General features: G+C 42.4%; 1 protein-coding gene across 10 annotated transcripts in view; it reads left to right on the forward strand.

Moving 5' to 3' along the window:
* The window catches only part of AGAP1 (ArfGAP with GTPase domain, ankyrin repeat and PH domain 1), a 476005-nt gene that overhangs the window by 394952 nt on the left and 61102 nt on the right, over window positions 1–19951 (forward strand). For all 10 annotated transcript variants that reach the window (XM_056536385.1, XM_056536386.1, XM_056536384.1 and 7 more), the window contains one exon: window positions 7324–7491. In XM_056536385.1, the coding sequence (XP_056392360.1) occupies window positions 7324–7491 (168 nt within the window). The remainder of the gene's footprint in view (window positions 1–7323; window positions 7492–19951) is intronic.

A 19951-nucleotide genomic window follows, 5' to 3' on the forward strand; every position in this document is an offset into this window, starting at 1 on the left:
TTGAAACAATCTTATTTTTCCATAATTTTGAAAGGATGCCAATAATTTTGTCCAGACCATTTTTGGAGTTTGGTGACATTATGTCCAATTTGCTTTTTTTCCTCCCTTTTTTGGTTTAGTTCCAATACACACAAAGGGAATAAACATGTGTATAGCAAAACACGTGTCACTGCAATCCTTTTCTGTGAGAAATACTTCATTTTCTAGAAAAATTTCAGGGGTGCCAACATTTTTTGCCATGACTGTATATATATAATGTGTGTGTGTGTGTTTAGAAACTTTTTTTTTTTAGGTACCTTATTTATTTGCACTGATGCTGAGTTACAGTGTTTTAGAGCAGCATTCACAATTCAGCTGGTTGTCATTGGAAACTGTCGGGCAGCTTGTCATCATACGGATCTATTACAGTTCGTCTGAGCTCTTATAATACAGTGGGAAAGTTTAAATTGCCAATGCAACATCAGTGCAGACATTAAAATAAAACGGTCATCTTATAATATTTTTGACATGCCCTAGTGATGTCAGAAGTTTTGATGGGTAGTGCACCAGGTGGTAAGACCCCTAATGTTTGCTGAAACGATGGGGCAGAAGCATTCTGCTAGGCACTGTGCCACCTTTAGCTGCGATTTGTTCGGTTCAGCTGAGCTTCATGGAGAAGGGGTTATCTGGCTACTGATTCATATACTTCTGTGAGTCTGTATACTGCTAACCCTGACAACACAAGGTTAGTAGAGACAATCACAACCAAGGGGGCATGTTGCTAAGCTTCTTGCTTCTATCCCTTTGTCAGCGCTTGCTGAGGGTCTCTGCACCCAGAAACCCGCCAATCAATACTGCAACATGTCAAAAGTTTTATAAGGCTACTTAAAACATACCTATCATATCTCAGAGAAAAATAATGTTTACTCAGTAGGTCTTTATGCAGACAGACTACTCTGTATTTTACAGCATACTGAATACCGGCCTTAAAGTGTGTTGGTATCCAGTATAGGCTAGGGCTGTACGATATGGGGAAAATGTGTGATTGCAATTATGGGCCTAAATATTGCGATTTTGATATGCGATGCGATATAATAAATGGTGAAATCCCGCCATTTCATGTCCAATTTCTTCACTTTTACAACTATTCACACATTTTATTCCCACCGCCCATTTCACATCTCCCCATTTAGATTCTATCTCCCCCGTCACATTCTCTCCCCCTTCCCCCCCCCCCCCCCCGACACATCTCCCATCACATTTTCTCCCTATGTCACATTCTCCCCTTCCCCTGTCACATTCTCCCCTCATGGTCACATCTTCTCCCATCACATATTCCCCCTATGTCACATTCCCCCCTCCCCCTGTCATATTCTCCCCTGCCACATTCTCCCCCCCATATCACATCTCACCCCCCCCCCCCCCCCGTCACATTCCCCACATTCTCCCCATATCACATTCCCCCCTCCCCTCCCCCTGCCACATTCTCCCCCCATATCACATCTCACCCCCCTGTCATATTCCCCACATTCTCCCCCCATATCACTTTCTCCCCTCCCCTTGCCACATTCTCCCCCATGTCACATTCCTCCTCCCCCTGCCACATTCTCCCCCCATATCACATTCTCCCCCCATATCACATTCCCCCCATTGTCACATTCTCATCTGTCACATTCCTCCTCCCCCTGCCACATTCTCCCCCCATATCACATTCTCCCCCCATATCACATTCCCCCCATTGTCACATTCTCATCTGTCACATTCCTCCTCCCCCTGCCACATTCTCCCCCCATATCACATTCCCCCCATTGTCACATTCTCATCTGTCACATTCCCCCCCCCCCCCCTTCACATTACCCTCCCCATGTCAGCCAATCGCTGGCTTGACACGTGACACCGCTGCAGCCAGTGATTGGCTGAAAAGGGAAAGGTCCTACTAGTTGAATGGTGCAGAGAGGAGACACCGGACTGCACGAAGGGAAACAGCATCTGCAGGGACAGGGAGTAGGTGAGAATTATTATTTTTATTTTTTTTTCTCCCTGCGCCCGTTTACTTAGCTCAATGTTTTTCTACCAGGGTGCCTTCAGCTGTTGTGAAACTACAACTACCAGCATGCCCGGACAGCCTATGCTGGTCCGGGCATGCTGGGAGTTGTAGTTTTGCAACAGCTGGAGGCACCCTGGTTGGGAAACACTGACTTTTAGTATTTAAATTTGTTTTTACCTGTTCTGGCCGGCCCCCGCCTGCAGCAGCACACGGGAGCTGACCCGAGCAGATAATTGCAAGTTTTCCCGGGGGCCGTATCGCTAAATCACAAAAAGCTAAAATTGCGATCCGATTGCGTTTTCGATATATCGTGCAGCCCTAGTATAGGAGATCACCATTGCACCATTACAGCCTTCAGTTTTGAAACAGCTGGGGGTACAATCTTTGTAAAACTCTGTTTTAGAGCTGTGTAGTCTCCAGCTGTGTGCCTCCAGCTCTTGCAAAACTACAGACAAAGGATGTATTGACATGTTGGGAGTTGTAGTTTTGCAACAGCTAAAAGCGACACAACTCTAACACAGTGCTTTACAAACACTGCAGCTCCAGCTATTGCAAAACTTCAACTCCCAGCAAGCTTGAACAGCCAAAGTTTTCTCTGACTCCTGAATGACAAAGAAGCTGATTAGACATTCGGGAGTCTGTGAAAGCTGAATGACACACATAGTGACAGCTATGTTGATTAGCATCCAGCTTTACTAGGAACAGATAGAACATATATGCATAAAACTACTGATTTGCAGACTGTCAGGCTGCTCCCAGACTTAGAGCAGATCAGTCATCACAGTGAGGAAGAGAGATGGACATGCCCCCTCCACAATGCAAGAAGACAAAGCAAGTGAACAAGATATAAATGCTATTAGTAAGGGATATATATATATATATATATATATATATATATATATATATATGTCCTAGACCCATAGACACAATAAATTATGTGTACATGATAAAGGATTAGGTACTCAGTAACGTATCACTTTTTTTTTTTTTGCACTATGACAGGTAAGATTTAAATGGACACTGTCAGATAAAAATTTTTTTATATGTTGTAAAGCATGCAATATGTTTTGCAATTGCTTTTATTAGAAAATCTTCAGTATTTCATACTCAAAAAGCCAGTCAAACAACTGCCCCCCCTGCCTGCTTGAACACATACTAGTCCTGCTGTGTCCATGCGTCATCACATATGTCATGGACACACTTCCCTGATTGACAGCTGTGAGCCCAGGGCTCAGAGCTGGAGGAAAAATCCTCCCACTGTCACCTTGTGTCCCGCTACTGTCCGTGTGGAGAAGCTGGGAGTTGTAGTTTTGCTAATGCTAGGGGAGATGTGAGCAGACAGCTTACTGAGGGAGGGGGCGGAGACCTGCACAGTGAGACCACGCCCCCTCCCTTTCAGAGGAATTCAGACTAGTGAGCTAAATTAAAAGTGTAATAAAAAAACAAATAAAGGAGCTAGACACATAAAAATTAGATGTACATGGTCAGGATAAGGTATTGAGTGATATATAAAAAAAAATAGTATTTTTTTGTTGTATCTGACGGGTACGCTTTAACCCCTTAAGGACGCAGGACGTAAATGTACGTCCTGGTGAGGTGGTACTTAACGCACCAGGACGTACATTTACGTCCTAAGCATAACCGCGGGCATCGGAGCGATGCCCGTGTCATGCGCGGCTGATCCCGGCTGCTGATCGCAGCCAGGGACCCGCCGGCAATGGCCGACGCCCGCGATCTCGCGGGCGTCCGCCATTAACCCCTCAGGTGCCGGGATCAATACAGATCCCGGCATCTGCGGCAGTTCGCGATTAAAATGAACGATCGGATCGCCCGCAGCGCTGCTGCGGGGATCCGATCATTCATAACGCCGCACGGAGGTCCCCTCTCCTTCCTCCGTGCGGCTCCCGGCGTCTCCTGCTCTGGTCTGTGATCGAGCAGACCAGAGCAGGAGATGACCGATAATACTGATCTGTTTTATGTCCTATACATAGAACAGATCAGTATTAGCAATCATGGTATTGCTATGAATAGTCCCCTATGGGGACTATTCAAGTGTAAAAAAAAATGTAAAAAAATGTAAAAGTAAAAGTAAAAAAAAAGTGAAAAATCCCCTCCCCCAATAAAAAAGTAAAACGTCCGTTTTTTCCTATTTTACCCCCAAAAAGCGTAAAAAAATTTTTTTATAGACATATTTGGTATCGCCGCGTGCGTAAATGTCCGAACTATTAAAATAAAATGTTAATGATCCCGTACGGTGAACGGCGTGAACGAAAAAAAAATGTAAAAGTCCAAAATTCCTACTTTTTTAATACATTTTATTAAAAAAAAAATTATAAAAAATGTATTAAAAGTTTTTTATATGCAAATGTGGTATCAAAAAAAAGTACAGATCATGGCGCAAAAAATGAGCCCCCATACCGCCGCTTATACGGAAAAATAAAAAAGTTATAGGTCATCAAAACAAAGTACTAATTTGGTTAAAAAGTTTGTGATTTTTTTTAAGCGCAACAATAATATAAAAGTATATAATAATGGGTATCATTTTAATCGTATTGACCCTCAGAATAAAGAACACACGTCATTTTTACCATAAATTGTACGGCGTGAAAACAAAACCTTCCAAAATTAGCAAAATTGCGTTTTTCGTTTTAATTTCCCCACAAAAATAGTGTTTTTTGGTTGCGCCATACATTTTATGATATAATGAGTGATGTCATTACAAAGGACAACTGGTCGCGCAAAAAACAAGCCCTCATACTAGTCTGTGGATGGAAATATAAAAGAGTTATGATTTTTAGAAGGCGAGGAGGAAAAAATGAAAACGTAAAAATTAAATTGTCTGAGTCCTTAAGGCCAAAATGGGCTGAGTCCTTAAGGGGTTAAAGGATTACTCCGGTGGAAAACTTTTTTTTTAATCAACTGGTGCCAGAAAGTTAAACCGTTTTGTAAATTACTTCTGTTGAAAATCTTTACCCTTCCAGTACTTTTTAGCAGCTGTATGCTACAGAGGAAATTCTTTTCTTTTTTAATTCATCTTTTTTGTCTTGTCCACAGTGCTCTCTGCTGACACCTGATGCCCGTATCAGGAACTGTCCAGAGCAGGACAGAATCCACATAGCAAACCTATGCTGCTCTGGACAGTTACTGACATGGACAGAGGTGTCAGAAGAGAGCACTGCGGACAAGACAAAATAAATTAAAAAAGAAAAGAATTTCCTCTGTAGCATACAGCTGCTAAAAAGTACTGGAAGGGTAAAGATTTTTTAATAGAAGTAAGGATGCATTCGCATCTCGTTTTTTACATACGGGTGCCGGATCTGGCTGGGGGAGGGGAAAACCGGGCGCTCCCGTACCCCAGCCGGATCAGCCTGTAAATCCATTTACTTTAATGAGCCGACCGGAGTCAAACTGTGACTCCGGTCGGCTCAGTTTTGACCCGTATCCAGTTTTGTGACCGGACCTAAAACCGTAGTACACTACGGTTTTAGGTCCGGTCAGAACACCAGTGTTATAAATGGCACATGGTAGATATTTATCCCTCTTAGGGACTTTGCACTAGGGACCATAGGCTTTAAGATATACCCCCAGGTGTCTTTATCTGAAATGGGGGGGAAAAAAGAGGGGCTAGTACATTTAACATGTATTTTTGACACATTATTTCATTAACCACATCATTGGAAACAGTAATCATACTGTCAGGATCCGGACTAGCGGCTGATGAGGACACTGGAGGTGGATCCTCTGTGCCAGAGAGGCGATGACGCGGATCGTACTGGGGAATCGGTTCTAAGCAGTTACTGGTGTTCACCAGAGCCCGCCGCAAAGCGGGATGGACTTGCTGCGGCGGTAACTACCAGGTCGTGTTACCCAGTAGCGACTCGACCACTCTGGCAGCTGAGACTGGTGCGGTACACAAGGACTAGACAGAGGCGAGGTCAGACATAGCAGAAGGTCAGGGCAGGCAGCGAGGTTCGTAGTCAGGGGCAACAGCAGAAGATCTGGGTACACAGGCTAGGGAACACACTATAACGCTTTCTCAGGGAACAAGGCAACAAGATCCGGCAAGGACGGGAAGGGGAAGTGTGTATTTATGTGTAGGGAGGTGATTGAACTGATTGGGCCAGGCACCAATTAGCGATGCACTGGCCCTTTAAATCTTAGAGCGTTGGCGCGCGCGCCCTAGGGAGCGGGGCCACCCGCGCCGGGACGAGACAGCCACCGGAGGAGGAGGGTGAGTAGAACGGGGCGCGATCCGCGAACGGGTCTGACCCACCACACGGATCGCGTCCCCGCCGGCATGAACACAGCAGCGCTGGCGGTCAGAGACCGGAGCGCTGCTGTTAGCATAACGCCACGAGCGCTCCGGGGAAGCTCGGCATTACACATACATTTAACTCATTCTACTTAAACCCTAATGGCAGTACTCATATGAGTACCAGGATTTTAGCCTCCCAGTGGTCCACACAGTGCTAGATAGGGATGGACCGATATAGATTTTTAGGGCCGATACCGATAATCTGCGACCTTTCAGACCGATAGCCGATATTCCAGTATAAGTTATCGGCTATTCCCCACCCACCACCCCCCTGGCCAGAGACCGCCACCACCCGCTTCTCTCCCCTGCCTGTCCTGGAGTCCTCCCTAGTCCAACCACCACCGCTGCCCCATTGCCTCCCCCATCCCCGGTTTTATAATTACCTGTTCCCAGAGTCCGTGCTACTTCTGGTTCCGGCGGCGTCCTGAGCTGTCACTTTGCGCACTGACAGTGACGTCGCGTTGAGGACGTCACTCGTCATTGCGCTGTGCAGCACAGTGCGCAGGACGCCGCAGGATCCAGAAGTAGCACGGACCCCTGAAACAGGTAATTATAAAACAGGGGATGGGGGAGGCAATGGGGCAGCGGCGGCGGTGGTCTCTGGGCGGGGCATTATCGGCAAGTTAATTGCCAATACCGATAATGTCCAAAATCGTGAATATCGGACGATAATATCGTGCTAAACTCTTTGTAGTGTCACCTATTTCAGACTCACTGCATGTAACTTCTCTGTGGTCAAATATCAAGTTCAGAGATTAGAACCCCTACAGACAGCAAATCTATCAAAGTACAACCCCTTGGAGCCAGGAAAAAGTACCACAAGATGTGAAGTTCTCACCTCACGGATGGTATACCCCTTTGCCATACAATACAAGTGCAATACAAATGTACATAGAGTGTGTTCTTTTTTTCATTATTTTTTATATGCCTGCCTGTGTATTGTCTGTGCATGATACTTAATCTTGTTTGGCTGTCATTACAGGAAATGTTACAAGCAGCACATCAGTTACCCAAATGGCCAGTGGTCAGAGTGGCATTAGCCTTGGCTCTTTCAGCCGTCTGGATGGTATGCACCAGCGATCTTATTCTGTGTCCAGTGCGGATCAGTGGGGTGAAGGAGCTGTCCTCGCAAACTCTGCCATCAGTAGTGGTAAGTTCATTACAAGCTAATCACATTAAGGAGAAACTGCAACAGACACATGAAGCAATACCCACAACTTCCAAATTTAACTTAACCTAAGATTGTCATATACTTTCTTATTGTTAGCAGATAATAATTCACCATGTCCACCCTCTTGATTAAAAATAAATCACAATCTGCAGGCAGTAGCTCTGGTAACTGGCCGGATTACATTCTAGATCATAGTTATATAAGATCCAGATGTTGGATAGCCTAAGGAAATGGCACAATGGAGTCCACAAACTATGATCGAGACAGCAGCATCCTTGTCACAGGCAGTACGCATAGGCCAACCTACTACAGGATAGGACTGAGATGTAAGGTTTGCAGTACAAAAGACAGTAGTGATACTATGGCAACATGTGAAAACTAAGTGCAAAATTGATTTGTTTCACAATAGTTTCCCTGTAGCGTGAAATGCCATTTACAGGACCTGCAGGTTTGGCCTCCTACCTAACTAAAACTAATTCTTAAACCCCTTCCTTGTCCTTATAGTTTACCATGTGATCTCTACCACTTGTTATATATTCTGATTTGGTTGTAATGGGGAACCCTACCTAAATAGGACCTACCTAAACTGAGCTGAAAATTTCCAGAGTCAGTTCAGTAAGACACCCAGCCTCCTGCAATATTAGTTGGTCAATCAAACTAAAAGAGACCTGCCATAACCAGGCAACCCACCAAAAAGTTTTTACAACTTCTTCCTATGTAAAGAATCGAAGTTCAAAATATCATCACTTCTAGACAGGCTCTTTTTTTAATTAATTGTGATCTACTTTTAGGTAGCGGTAGTAACTGCGTGTAGTCTGTATCATTCCTATTTAGGTGGGTTTTCTCAGCTTTTTACTGGTAAAACACACTGCAGTTTTCTGAGTCAAAACCATGAATGTATTGAATTGGTAATATGAAGGAATGATCTGGATCCACTTTTGGCTTTCGCTTAAAAATTAGCATTGACTATTTCAGTGGAGATTTTGCTACTCATTGAAGTCTATAAGTAGCGAAATCTGCTGCAAATCTGCAGCGAAAAGGAGGATGTGTGAACTGACCTTAAGGTATGTTCACAGGTACAGTATCCTGAGCATATTTAATGCTGCAGATTTGAAGCTTCAATGTTCAATCACTTGGGTTATACTGAAATCTGCAACATAAAATCTGCAGTGTCAGATATGCGTAGGACACTCAACATGTAAATACACCCTAAGGGTCAGTTCACACGTCCTTATTTTTGCTGCCCATAGACTTCAATGAGTAGCAAATCCAAGGGAATTGACCCTAAGGATACATTCATGTGCTGCGATGTTGTGCCAAGACTTTGCGTAACGCACAGTAGAGACCTCTTTATCACCACAATGTGTGACGCAGAGCACAAGTTTACTCTGGCAACATGTGTCCCCTTTATAACCTGAGTTAAACAGCTGCCATTTAGGTAATATCTTTACATTATTCCATCGAAAACTGGTTTAATTCACTAAACACACATAAATTTGGGTTCCACCATAAGGCACACAGTGGGCCTCCAGCCATTGCAAAACTACAACTTGAAGGTAGGTACAGGAGGCACTCCCCACCGGGATATGTGCAAAAATAGGAAATCTTTATTGCATCCTGCAGCAGTAAAAATGGACCAGTGTGGACGCAGCACACCAAAGGCTGTCCGGGCTTGCTGGGAATTGGAGTTTTGCAACATCGGGAGGCATCATGAATGGGAAATGCTGCTGTAGGCACTTGTCTCAAAAGAACAAACCAGACTACCTTCCGCGTTTACTTATCCATTTGACCTTATTTCCCATGTCCTCTACCTTCTATATGGAACATCCATAAGTCACAACTGTATGGAAATACCACTCCCTGCACCCAGGTGTCCATCATACAAGGGTCCTTTCATATAAAGTAAATTTATCGTGTATAAGTGGCGGTCCATGTAAAACCTGTCTCAGGGGTATGCAAGACACGTTGTCAAACGTAAGAAATATGATCATATAATTATATCGTGTATGTATATATAATTCTCCGCTGTTCCTGCACTGTTCCCTTTAAACCACCAAGCAACGAGGTTATTAATGTAAGGTAGCGACTCGTAGCTGTAATTTGCTCAAATTCTCTGGATCCGGAGCAAAGATTTTCTCAGCAATTCAGGTGATGCAGACAGCAGAGGTAGGAACGTGGCCATAACCCCATTGAAGTGACAGTCGGGGACAAGGCTTTAAGCTTCTTCCAAGAGAAAGGCACTAGAAAGGGAAAAAGATTCCTCCAAGTGACAATCTTGTAACAGGGAAACGGAACAGAGGGAAAGAGAGAAGAGAGACGTCTTCAGAAATAATAACAAGGATTCGTGCAGCCAAAAAAAGCCAGCCGTGTGTTGAGGGAGGGGGGAGGGTTTGAAGATGTCTCCTGTGAGAGACGCTATTTGTGAGCATTGTCACAGAGGAACAATACAGTCTGCAGAGAGCCCAGAAAACGGCTGTGTGTGTTTTTATTCATCTAGATCAGGAACCTTAAAAGCAAAGAGTAACCTTCTTCTCTCCTGTTAATTCCACTGCAGTGCGCGTAGCGAGGATTTGGGGGGCTCTCTTTTAGGTGAAGGGTTTCTATGCACAGGGAGTATACACGTGCTTACGCAGAATTGCATACTTCTTTGTATATTTTTCTCTAACATTATATAGAGATTTTCTGCTGCTTTCAACCTTCTCAGAATCACTAAAATCCCAGATTTGTAATGTTTAGGGGGAAAAAACTTTTACTTTCTTAAAGATCTCAGTTAATGAAATAATCGACTTAAATGAAACCTGTAGTCGCTTTCATACTACCTGGACCAGGAGTCATTGGGGCAGTCCCTGGCAGCCTTTAATAAAGACTGGTGGGGTAGCTGCTGGGAACCACCCCAGTTACTTGTGGTTCATGCAGCATTAACAAGATAACTAGTTTGAGTACTTTTAAGTGCTGTGGACACCTATGATTTTTTTTTTTTTTTCTACTTATTATTATGGTGCAATACAAATCCTCTGTAGGTCTTCATCTTTTCTACAGCCTCTTTGTTTTCACATAGAGTGTAGGCTGCTGCGTCCTGTTTACAATGAAATCCATCAGTGAAGCTGCCTTGACTGGGCTGTTTTCAGCCCTGATTTTTCCTCTCCTGAATGAACTTTTAACCCCTTAAGGACAATGAACGTAAATGTACACCCTGATGCGGTGGGAACTAACGCACCAGGACATACATTTACCTCCTGTACATGACGCGAGCACTGAACCGGTGCTCGCATCATGCACAGCAGGTCCCGGCTGCTATCAGCAGCCAGGGACCTGCCGGTAATGGCGAACATCAGCAATCGCACGGATGTCCGCCATTAACCTCTCAGATGCTGTTATCAATACAGATCACAGCATCTGCGGAAATGCAGGCCTTCTGCTGGATGATCGGATTGCCCACAGCTGTGGGGATCCAATCATCCAAAATGGCGGACGGAGGTCGCCTTGCCTGCCTCTGCCGCTCTCCCAGCATCATCTTCTCTGGTCTGACAGAGCAGACAAGAGAAGAAGATCGCCGATAATACTGATCAGTGCTATGCCTATGCATAGCACTAAACAGTATTAGCAATCAAATGATTGCTATAAATAGTCTCCTATAAAAATTGTAAAATAAAAAGTTAAAAAAAGTATAAAAAATTTGAAAAATCCCCTCCCCAATAAAAATGTATATCGCCCCTTTTCCCCATTTTACCCCCCACAAAAAGCGTAAACAAACAAAAAAAAAAAAACATATTTGGGATCGCCACATGATCAAAATATAATGTTAATGATCCCGTACGATGAACAGCGTAAACGTAATTTTTTTTTTTTTTGAAAAAAGTCTAAAATTGCTGTGTTTTGGTCACAGCACATTCCAAAAAAAATTAAAAATAATAAAATGCGATCAAATTCTTGCATGTACGCAAAAGTGGTACAAAAAAAAATACAAATCACAGTGCAAAAAATTTGCCCTTATGCAGCCCCGTATATGGAAAATTTTGAAGGTTATGGGAGGTCAAAATAGGTCAGTTTTAAACATATTTAATGGAAAAAAGTTTGTTTTTTTAAAAAGCAGTACAATAATAGAAAAGTATGTAAACATGGGTATCATTTTAATGGTATTGACCCCCAGAATAATTTTTCTGTCATTTTTACCATAAAGTGTATAGCGTGAAAACAAAACCCTCCAAAATTTGCTAAATTTCCGTTTTCCTTTGAATTTCCTCACACAAATAATATTTTTGGGGGTTTGCCATACATTTTATGGTTAAAATGAGAGATGTCATTACAAAGTACAATTGGTCATGTAAAAAACAAGCCCTCATATGGGTCTGTGGATGGAAATATAAATGAGTTATGATTTTTAGAAGGCAAGGAAAAAAAACTAAAACGCAAAAAAAAAAAATTTGGCCCTGTCCTTAAAGAGTACCTGTCATCAAACCAGATTTTCTTAACTAACTTATATTTCATAACTACTCCTAACACCCCTCCTGCCCATAAAAAACCTTAAAAAGTTTTTTTTTTAGCTTTAAAAAGCTCTGTATCATACCATTCCCCTTGCTCACATTGTGTGAGCTCCCGGCAGGAGAAAGTGGGCGTTCTGAAGCCTGTGAGAGCTGTGCCTCGCCATGCCCCACATGCACTTCCTGAGTTTGGCCTCCTGCCAGGCCAGGAGGAGACCAAACTAGCTGTTTGACTTGTGGCAGGGAATTTTAAAAGCAAGTAAATAGCAAAGTGTCTTATAATTACATAAGGAACAATATGTTAAAAATGTTGTTTGGTGACAGGTACTCTTTAATGCCAAAATGGTCTGTGTCCTTAGGGAGTTAGGCTTATTATAAATCATTTATAATTTTATTCATGAGAGGAAAGAAAGATAAAGGCTGAAAACAGACTCATCGAGGCAGCATCTATTATGGATTTCACTTTAAACGGGACACAACAGCCTGTACTCACTGAGCTGCAGCCTGCACTATGGAGGAGATACACACACCAATACAGAAAAAAGAAAGAGCTGTAGCAGACTAATGTAGCAAATAATGACAACTTTATTGTTAAAAATACATGATTAAAAAACATTGACAAAAGAGGAATGGCAGCTGAAACAGAGGACATCTCATAAATAAAGTGCATAATAATGCTACAATGGCAAGTGCCACACGCTATATTGCTATATAGTTATATAGTGAGGTATGGGGCAAGTAACAGGTGTGGACAATATAAAATATCAGATAAATATAAAAAGGAGAGAAGTTCACTTAGTCTTTGCATTGTGTGTCTGTGTGTGCCACACTAAGCATGGACAACAGAAGAGAAGAGAACGGTCTGAGGACTTGAAAACCAAAATTGTGGAAAAATATCAAAAATCTCCATCTCCAGAGATCTAGGTTTGCCTTTGTGTCAGTGCGCAACATTATCAAGAAGTTTGCAACCCATGGCACTGTAGCTAATCGTGGATGGAAGAGAAAAATGTATGAAAGGTGTCAACGCAGGGAAGTCTGGATGGTGGATAAGCAGCCCCAAACAAGTTCCAAAGATATTCAAGCTGTCCTGCAGGCTCAGGGAGCATCAGTGTCAGCGTGAACTATCAGTCGACATTTAAATGAAATGAAACGCTATGGCAGGAGACCCAGGAGGACCCCACTGCTGACACAGAGACATAAAAAAGCAAGACTACATTTTGCCAAAATGAACTTGAGTAAGCCAAAATCCTTCTGGGAAAACGTCTTGTGGACAGATGAGACCAAGATAGAGCTTTTTGGTAAAGCACATCATTCTACGGTTTACCAAAAACGGAATGAGGCCTACAAAGAAAAGAACACAGTACCTACAGTGAAATATGGTGGAGGTTCAATGATGTTTTGGGGTTGTTTTGCTGCCTCTGGCACTGGGTGCCTTGAATATGTACAAGGCATCATGAAATCTGAGGATTATCAATGGAATTTGGGTCGCATTGTACAGCCCAGTGTCAGAAAGCTGGGTTTGCGTCTGAGATCTTGGGTCTTCCAGCAGATCAATGACCCCAAACATACGTCAAAAAGCCCCAGAAATGGATGGCAACAAAGCACTGGAGAGTTCTGAAGTGGCAGCAATGAGTCCAGATCTAAATCCCATTGAACACCTGTGGAGAGATCTTAAAATTGCTGTTGGGAAAAGGCGCCTTCCAATAAGAGAGACCTGGAGCAGTTTGCAAAGGAAGAGTGGTCCAACATTCCAGCTGAGAGGTGTAAGAAGCTTATTGATGGTTATAGGAAGTGATGAATGATTTCAGTTATTTTTTCCAAACAGTGTACAACCAAATATTAAGTTAAGGGTGCCAATAATTTTGTTCAGCCCATTTTTGGAGTTTGGTTCCAATACACACAAAGGGAATAAACATGTGTATAGCAAAACATGTGTTACTGCAATCCTTTTCTGTGAGAAATACTTCATTTTCTAGAACATTTTCAGGGGTCCCAACATGATTGTACATTGGCACGTATGCTTGTACCATTGTAAGACATTCATATGCTATATTGAATACAGTAGCTGAGACAAATATGCAGCATTCTTTTAGACATTGTATGGGGGTAAATTTTGGATAATGATCAGAAATGGCCATCTAGCTTTCTCAGTCTGGCCATACGTGGGATATCCCTGAATAAACCAGCCTTTTCAAATGATTCCCCCAATTCCCCCAAAAACCAAATTGTTCTTTAAACAAGAATACAAGGAAAATAAAATAATTTTTCGATCAATGTTATTTATGTTCATAGATGCAACTTTTATGATGACCTGTTAAAATGACCTGTTAAAATCTACCATCACCCACGGACTGTTCCCACCAAGAAGATACAATTCCATCAGTCTGAGCCAGGGATTTAGGGCCATAAGTATAGCAATCATTTCAGATATTTGACTATTAAGATCAAGTTAGCATTATCTTATGTATAATATCTTCTTGTTCTCTTTTGTACTGAAGCTATAAGATACAAGTGATCTTACTTGTAGTCCCAACCTGCCTGAAAAGGAATAGGCTTTCTAGGCGTTTTTTTTAAGATGGCAACATTAACCCCACTGATACAAACCTCTAGTGTTTTATGTATTAGCTAGGAGTTAACTGCAGCAGCGTAAAAAACTCATCAGGAATATGACAAAAAGGGAAATGAGGAATAATCAGGTACTTGGCAACGCGAGAAAAATGATAAATGCTCCAGATATTCCCTTGTATTAAAACTTTTTTTTTTTTTTCTAAAGTGCCCCCACCTTTTCCAGGCAGTGAATTCAGTGTCTCAGCCCCCCCACTTTCTGGCAGAGCAACGATTGTCGTTCCGTACTTTTAACTTTTTTTATTTCCTTTTTTTGTCATTTACATCAAACAAGTAAGATCCTTTTAATTTAAACTTTCTCTCTTCCCTTTCATTAAAAGGTTCTGAATTTAAAAGCTCTGTGTTAATGTGCGTGTGATATCAGCGGGGACAGGGAGACAAGTTTTTCTCTTGTTTCTTCTTGTTCTTCTCTATCTTTGGGATTTAAATGTTCTTCTTTGCTAGTGAATATGCTGCTTATTGTCCCTGCTTTTTGTCCAAGACAAAATAACACACATCGGGTCTTCATTTTATTTTCTTATTTCAATGCTCTCTTCCCTCCTCCTCACATTCAATTAACGGCATGCATGGGGGGCAGAGTAAAAGGATCTTATTTTTTTAAGCAGTCTGTGTTTCCCTGTGGCTCCCGCCTTTGAAAGCTGCTCTGAACGTTTCCTAATTAGATAAATTACTTTATCTGAAGGACCACAAAACAGGAGGTGCTGCTAAAGGAAAGAATGTCAGAATGAGGTCTAGGGGGGAGGAGGCAAGAGTTGGAGGGTCTGATGTCAGCTTCTTCCCGCTTTTTGCCAGCTGTGTGGTATCTGCTACCTGACTTGTAAAATTAGCTGTCTGCTATGATTTGTCAGTAGAGCAATGAAGCTCTCAACCAACTCCAGGCATTGAAATGATTCCTAGGTGCTATAACTCCTTCACCACCAGAGCACCTGCAAACTGTGGTAGTCAACGATCCCTTGTGCATTGCGGTTCAGAGGTCAAAGAAGACTTCTTCTACTGTGATAACACAATAACTGATCTGTCCCCTTATCAGTAGTGTGGTGGTGGAACCAGTCTACATTTTCACAGGACTTTCCAGGTGGTGGACTCTCTTTAGTAAGATATAAACTTTCTACTATCACTTAATGCTGTTACAAAGGGTGCATGGCAGATTGTCCATGGACATCAAAGCCCAGAGTTTTCTTGGTCCTATTAGATATTCATCATATGTATAAAGAGCAAAAACTTGATGTTTTTAACATTAAGGATATTTAGTGCTTCATTAATGGCTTTTATTTAATGCCTTAGCCATGAAAAACTCATATAAGAAGCTCCGGCATATAGGACGCACCTTTTTATAGCATAAAAATCTAGAAAATAAAGATTCTGAACCAAATACAGTGATCTTCAACCTGCGGACCTTCAGATGTTGCAAAACTACAACTCCCAGCATAGGAGGTAGTACTCACGTGTCCCCGCCACTCCGGACACGTCACCGCTGCCCTGGATGTCGCCCTCCATCTCTGTCGCCGCATCCCCGGGGTGTCCCCGTCGCTCTGGAACGTCTCTGCTGCCCGGTATCCTCGTTCTCCGTCGCCGCCATGACGTCGCTATGCACGCCGCTCCTATTGAATGACGGGACGGCGTGCGCGACGACGTGATGACGACGAAGGAGAACGCCGGCCATGCATGGAATCCCTGCACAGAGCAGACACCGAGGAGGCAGGTAAGGTCCCTCCCGGTGTCCTGTAAGCTGTTCGGGACGCCGCGATTTCACCGCGTTATAGTGTTATTTTTGCTTCAGACGCGGCGGTCAGCTTTGATCGCCGTGTCTGAAGGGTTAATACAGGGCATCACCGCAATCGGTGATGCTCTGTATTAGCCGCAGGGACCGCCGCGATAGGTGTGTATTCGCCTTATAAGATGCACCAACTCCCCCCCCCACAGTTTTGGGGAAGAAAAAGTGCGTCTTATACGGCAAAAAATACGGTACATTAAACAGATGTCTGTAATAGAAGTCATGCAGTGGTGCATACTCTTCCATGTTTAACTAGATGCCATGGAATGGAAAATAATTTTCTTCTGGGCTATTGCATACCACGAATGGATGAGAATGACGACCCTGACATATAGCCCCCTCACGGAAACCAAAATTGCACCCTTTTGGCTTCAGTTGGGTGAATGAGGGGCCTATTGATACATATATTCCCAGATCTAAACAATCATGGCTCAACCATTTATTTGTCATAGAAAATTCTAAAACATTTCTACACTTTGGTCTTTATGGTTTGAACCTCCCATATCATTTCCAAAAGTGTTTAGGTTGTGGCTACTTTCCACATCTGAAAGCATTATACAGAATGTTAAAGGGGTAACTCCGGTGGGGAAAAAAATGTTTTAATCAACTTAAACAGATTTGAAAATTACTTCTATTAAAAAATCTTTACCCTTCCAGTACTTTTTAGCAGCTGTATGCTACTGAGGAAATTCTGTTCTTTTTTAATGTATTTTTTGTCTTGTCCACAATGCTCTCTGCTGACACCTGATGCCCGTATCAGGAACTTTCCAGAGCAGGAGAAAATCCCCATAGCAAACCTATGCTACTCTGGACAGTTCCTGATACCGGCATCAGGTGTCAGCAGAGAGCACTGTGGACAAGACAGGCCACATATATATGCTGAGGATCATCTCAGAATTTCGGTTTGTATTCCAAAACTCACCTAAGCCTTGCCATATAAAACCAAATCCCAAACCAGTGGGGTGCCTGGTAGCTCTCTTAATACAGTAAGGTATGGAAGCTTACAATGTGGAAGGAACTCAAACATTCTCTATAATGGACTTTAAGTGCAGCAACTTAACCCATTGTTTGTCCTTGTCATTTTACTGATTATTGCACCAAATATGTTTTGCAAATGGTCTATCGGAGATTATCGCATTGAGGCTCATCACTCCCAATACAGACATCTTTAAGGCTTTTTACTCAAGGTCTTCTGCTTTATTTTTTAGTATGTGGTATATTATATTAGCGTCCTTCTTCTCACTTAGTTAAAATACCGCAACTGTATTACACGAGACGCTGTCCTCTTCTTTTTTTTTTTTCTTGCTTCACCTTCCTTCTAGTTTCCTCTCACATAGTCCTAGCAAATGTAAGTGTCTCCGTTCTGATAAGAACGTGTCGTTCAGTTTGTATGTACATGTGTAAGGCTCAAGGACAGTTGTTAGCATACTTTTACTTGTGCACGTCTAGTATTACTGGGATTGCATGTACACTAAAGAACAAGCAGCCCTATAATCTGATCCTTTTAAGGCATTTCACATAAGGGGTATTTAGCCTGACTTGGTTTGAATACAGCATATGGTATAAGAGGGTTGCCAGTACGATATGTGGTATCTTGTCAGCGGAGATAAGTTGCCACATCTTCCACTTGAGCTGAAGCTAAAGGAACGTATAATAAGTTATGTGTGTCCTTGAGCGCAGGCCAGTGACGGCAGTGATCACTTGGAGGGTTCATTTCCCTGTACTAAATTTATGAGAATGTTATTTTATACTTGCTCATCACAAACACTGAACTGCATGAAGCAGCTGCCCACAAGAAAAGGGTATATTTTGGGAGAGGGTGTAACACGCTCTTACAATGGCAATAAAATAGGATGGAGGGTGTGAAATGATATCCATAAAAAACGGATGCGGCACAGTCTGGATGGACCACGTCGCTCCATCCCATCCCCTCCCTCTCTGCATCTTTTATATATCTGTCAGCTTTTTCTTATTTCTTTCTATTCGCTTCTCATTGTTTTATGAGCAAGCTGTTCCATTCTTCCGTATCTGTTGTGTGTAAGACACATTCAGGATCCCCTTTTTCTTTCCACGAAGAATCATTCTTTTACCTAGACCTGTTTTATCTCTTTTGTAAGATCTTCTATAAAACACCAATATGCAAGTTAGTTGTATTGTGCTATGTACCAGTAGAGCAATACATGTAGATAATGTGATTTGAACAAAGACTTTTTAATTCATTTAGGCTTTAGTTTATTTAGTGTCTTTCATGTATGGTAGAGAACATTTTAGTACCTTCAGGTGTCCATAGACATTGACATATCTCATCAATACCTGCGGATAGCGAGACATCTTCTAGTCCTCGTATTTCTCTTTGTTTCCTTTTTTCCTTTCAAAGCAATGTCACCATCAAGATTACAAAAATCAGAAAATCTCATAGTCTTCAGGAGCTCCAATTATCTGCCCAAACACAGCCCTATACTTGGTCTAATTGTCTATTCACACCAAGAAATCGCCCATCTTATGGCCATCTTAAAGGGGATGTCTAATAAAAACACCCACTTTTTAGGTTGGTTTAACGATCAGCTGATCGCCACAGGTCTGGCTACAGAAACTTCCCTTCCCCTGTAATCTTCTTGCATTTCCACCCATTCAGATTAATGGCCTAATATGTGGTACATAGATAGGACAGGTCCACCATTATAAGATGCTTTCTGTTGGCATCTCTCCACTCTAGGTTACGGAGGAAGATTTCAAGCTAGGTTTACCCTTGAGATGTCCCGAAATCCTTTTCATAATAAAAGGTCATTTCCACAGAAAGCGTAAACCAGAAGTTAAAACAGAAACCAAAGATTGGTAATTACACATGCTTGACTAAAGATGCGTTTTTAGTTTTTGTGTTTTTCCATAAAAAGTTTATACAATAGCGGATTCTAAAGATGGATGCTGCTGATGCCATTACATTCACTTATATTATTAAAAAAAATGACCATTAAAAACACTGTGTGAACACACCCTTAAAGAGATAAAGGACTTTTATTGTTTTTTTGCAGTGGACTTGTTGCACAAGAATGACAACAGGAAGTTAAGACGTATTGGTATAAAGGGAAAAAAGTATTTAATAAAATAGAGAAGGAATGGGGAAGGTGGTGTTAGACTACATCCATAGTGCTCATCTCCTTAAAAAAGTACTCTGCTGCTCAGCGTATGGAACGTCATAGCCCCGCCCCCTTATGCAATCACACCCTGCCCCCTCAATGCAAGTCTATGGGAGGGGGCTGTCACGCCCCCCCCCCCCTCCTATAGACTTGCATTGAGGGGGCGGGGTGTGACATTATGATGGGACGGGAATATGATGTCACGTGCTCCCGGTGCCGGCTCCAGCGTTCGGACCCGTTTGTTCCAAACGCTGTGCAGTGGAGTACCCCTTTTTTTTATTTTATTTTTTTATTGCTCTTGCTGTGAAGGGAAGTAGGGGTAAATAAAGAGAATGCAATCTTCAAGATTATAACAGTGTAATACGAAAATGTGTTCAATAAATTTTATTTTTTTTAAACAAAAAAATACTTAGCGCGGTCAC

Source organism: Hyla sarda, chromosome 8, assembly GCF_029499605.1.
Source record: "Hyla sarda isolate aHylSar1 chromosome 8, aHylSar1.hap1, whole genome shotgun sequence".
In the NCBI taxonomy this organism is placed as follows: Eukaryota; Metazoa; Chordata; class Amphibia; order Anura; family Hylidae; genus Hyla; species Hyla sarda.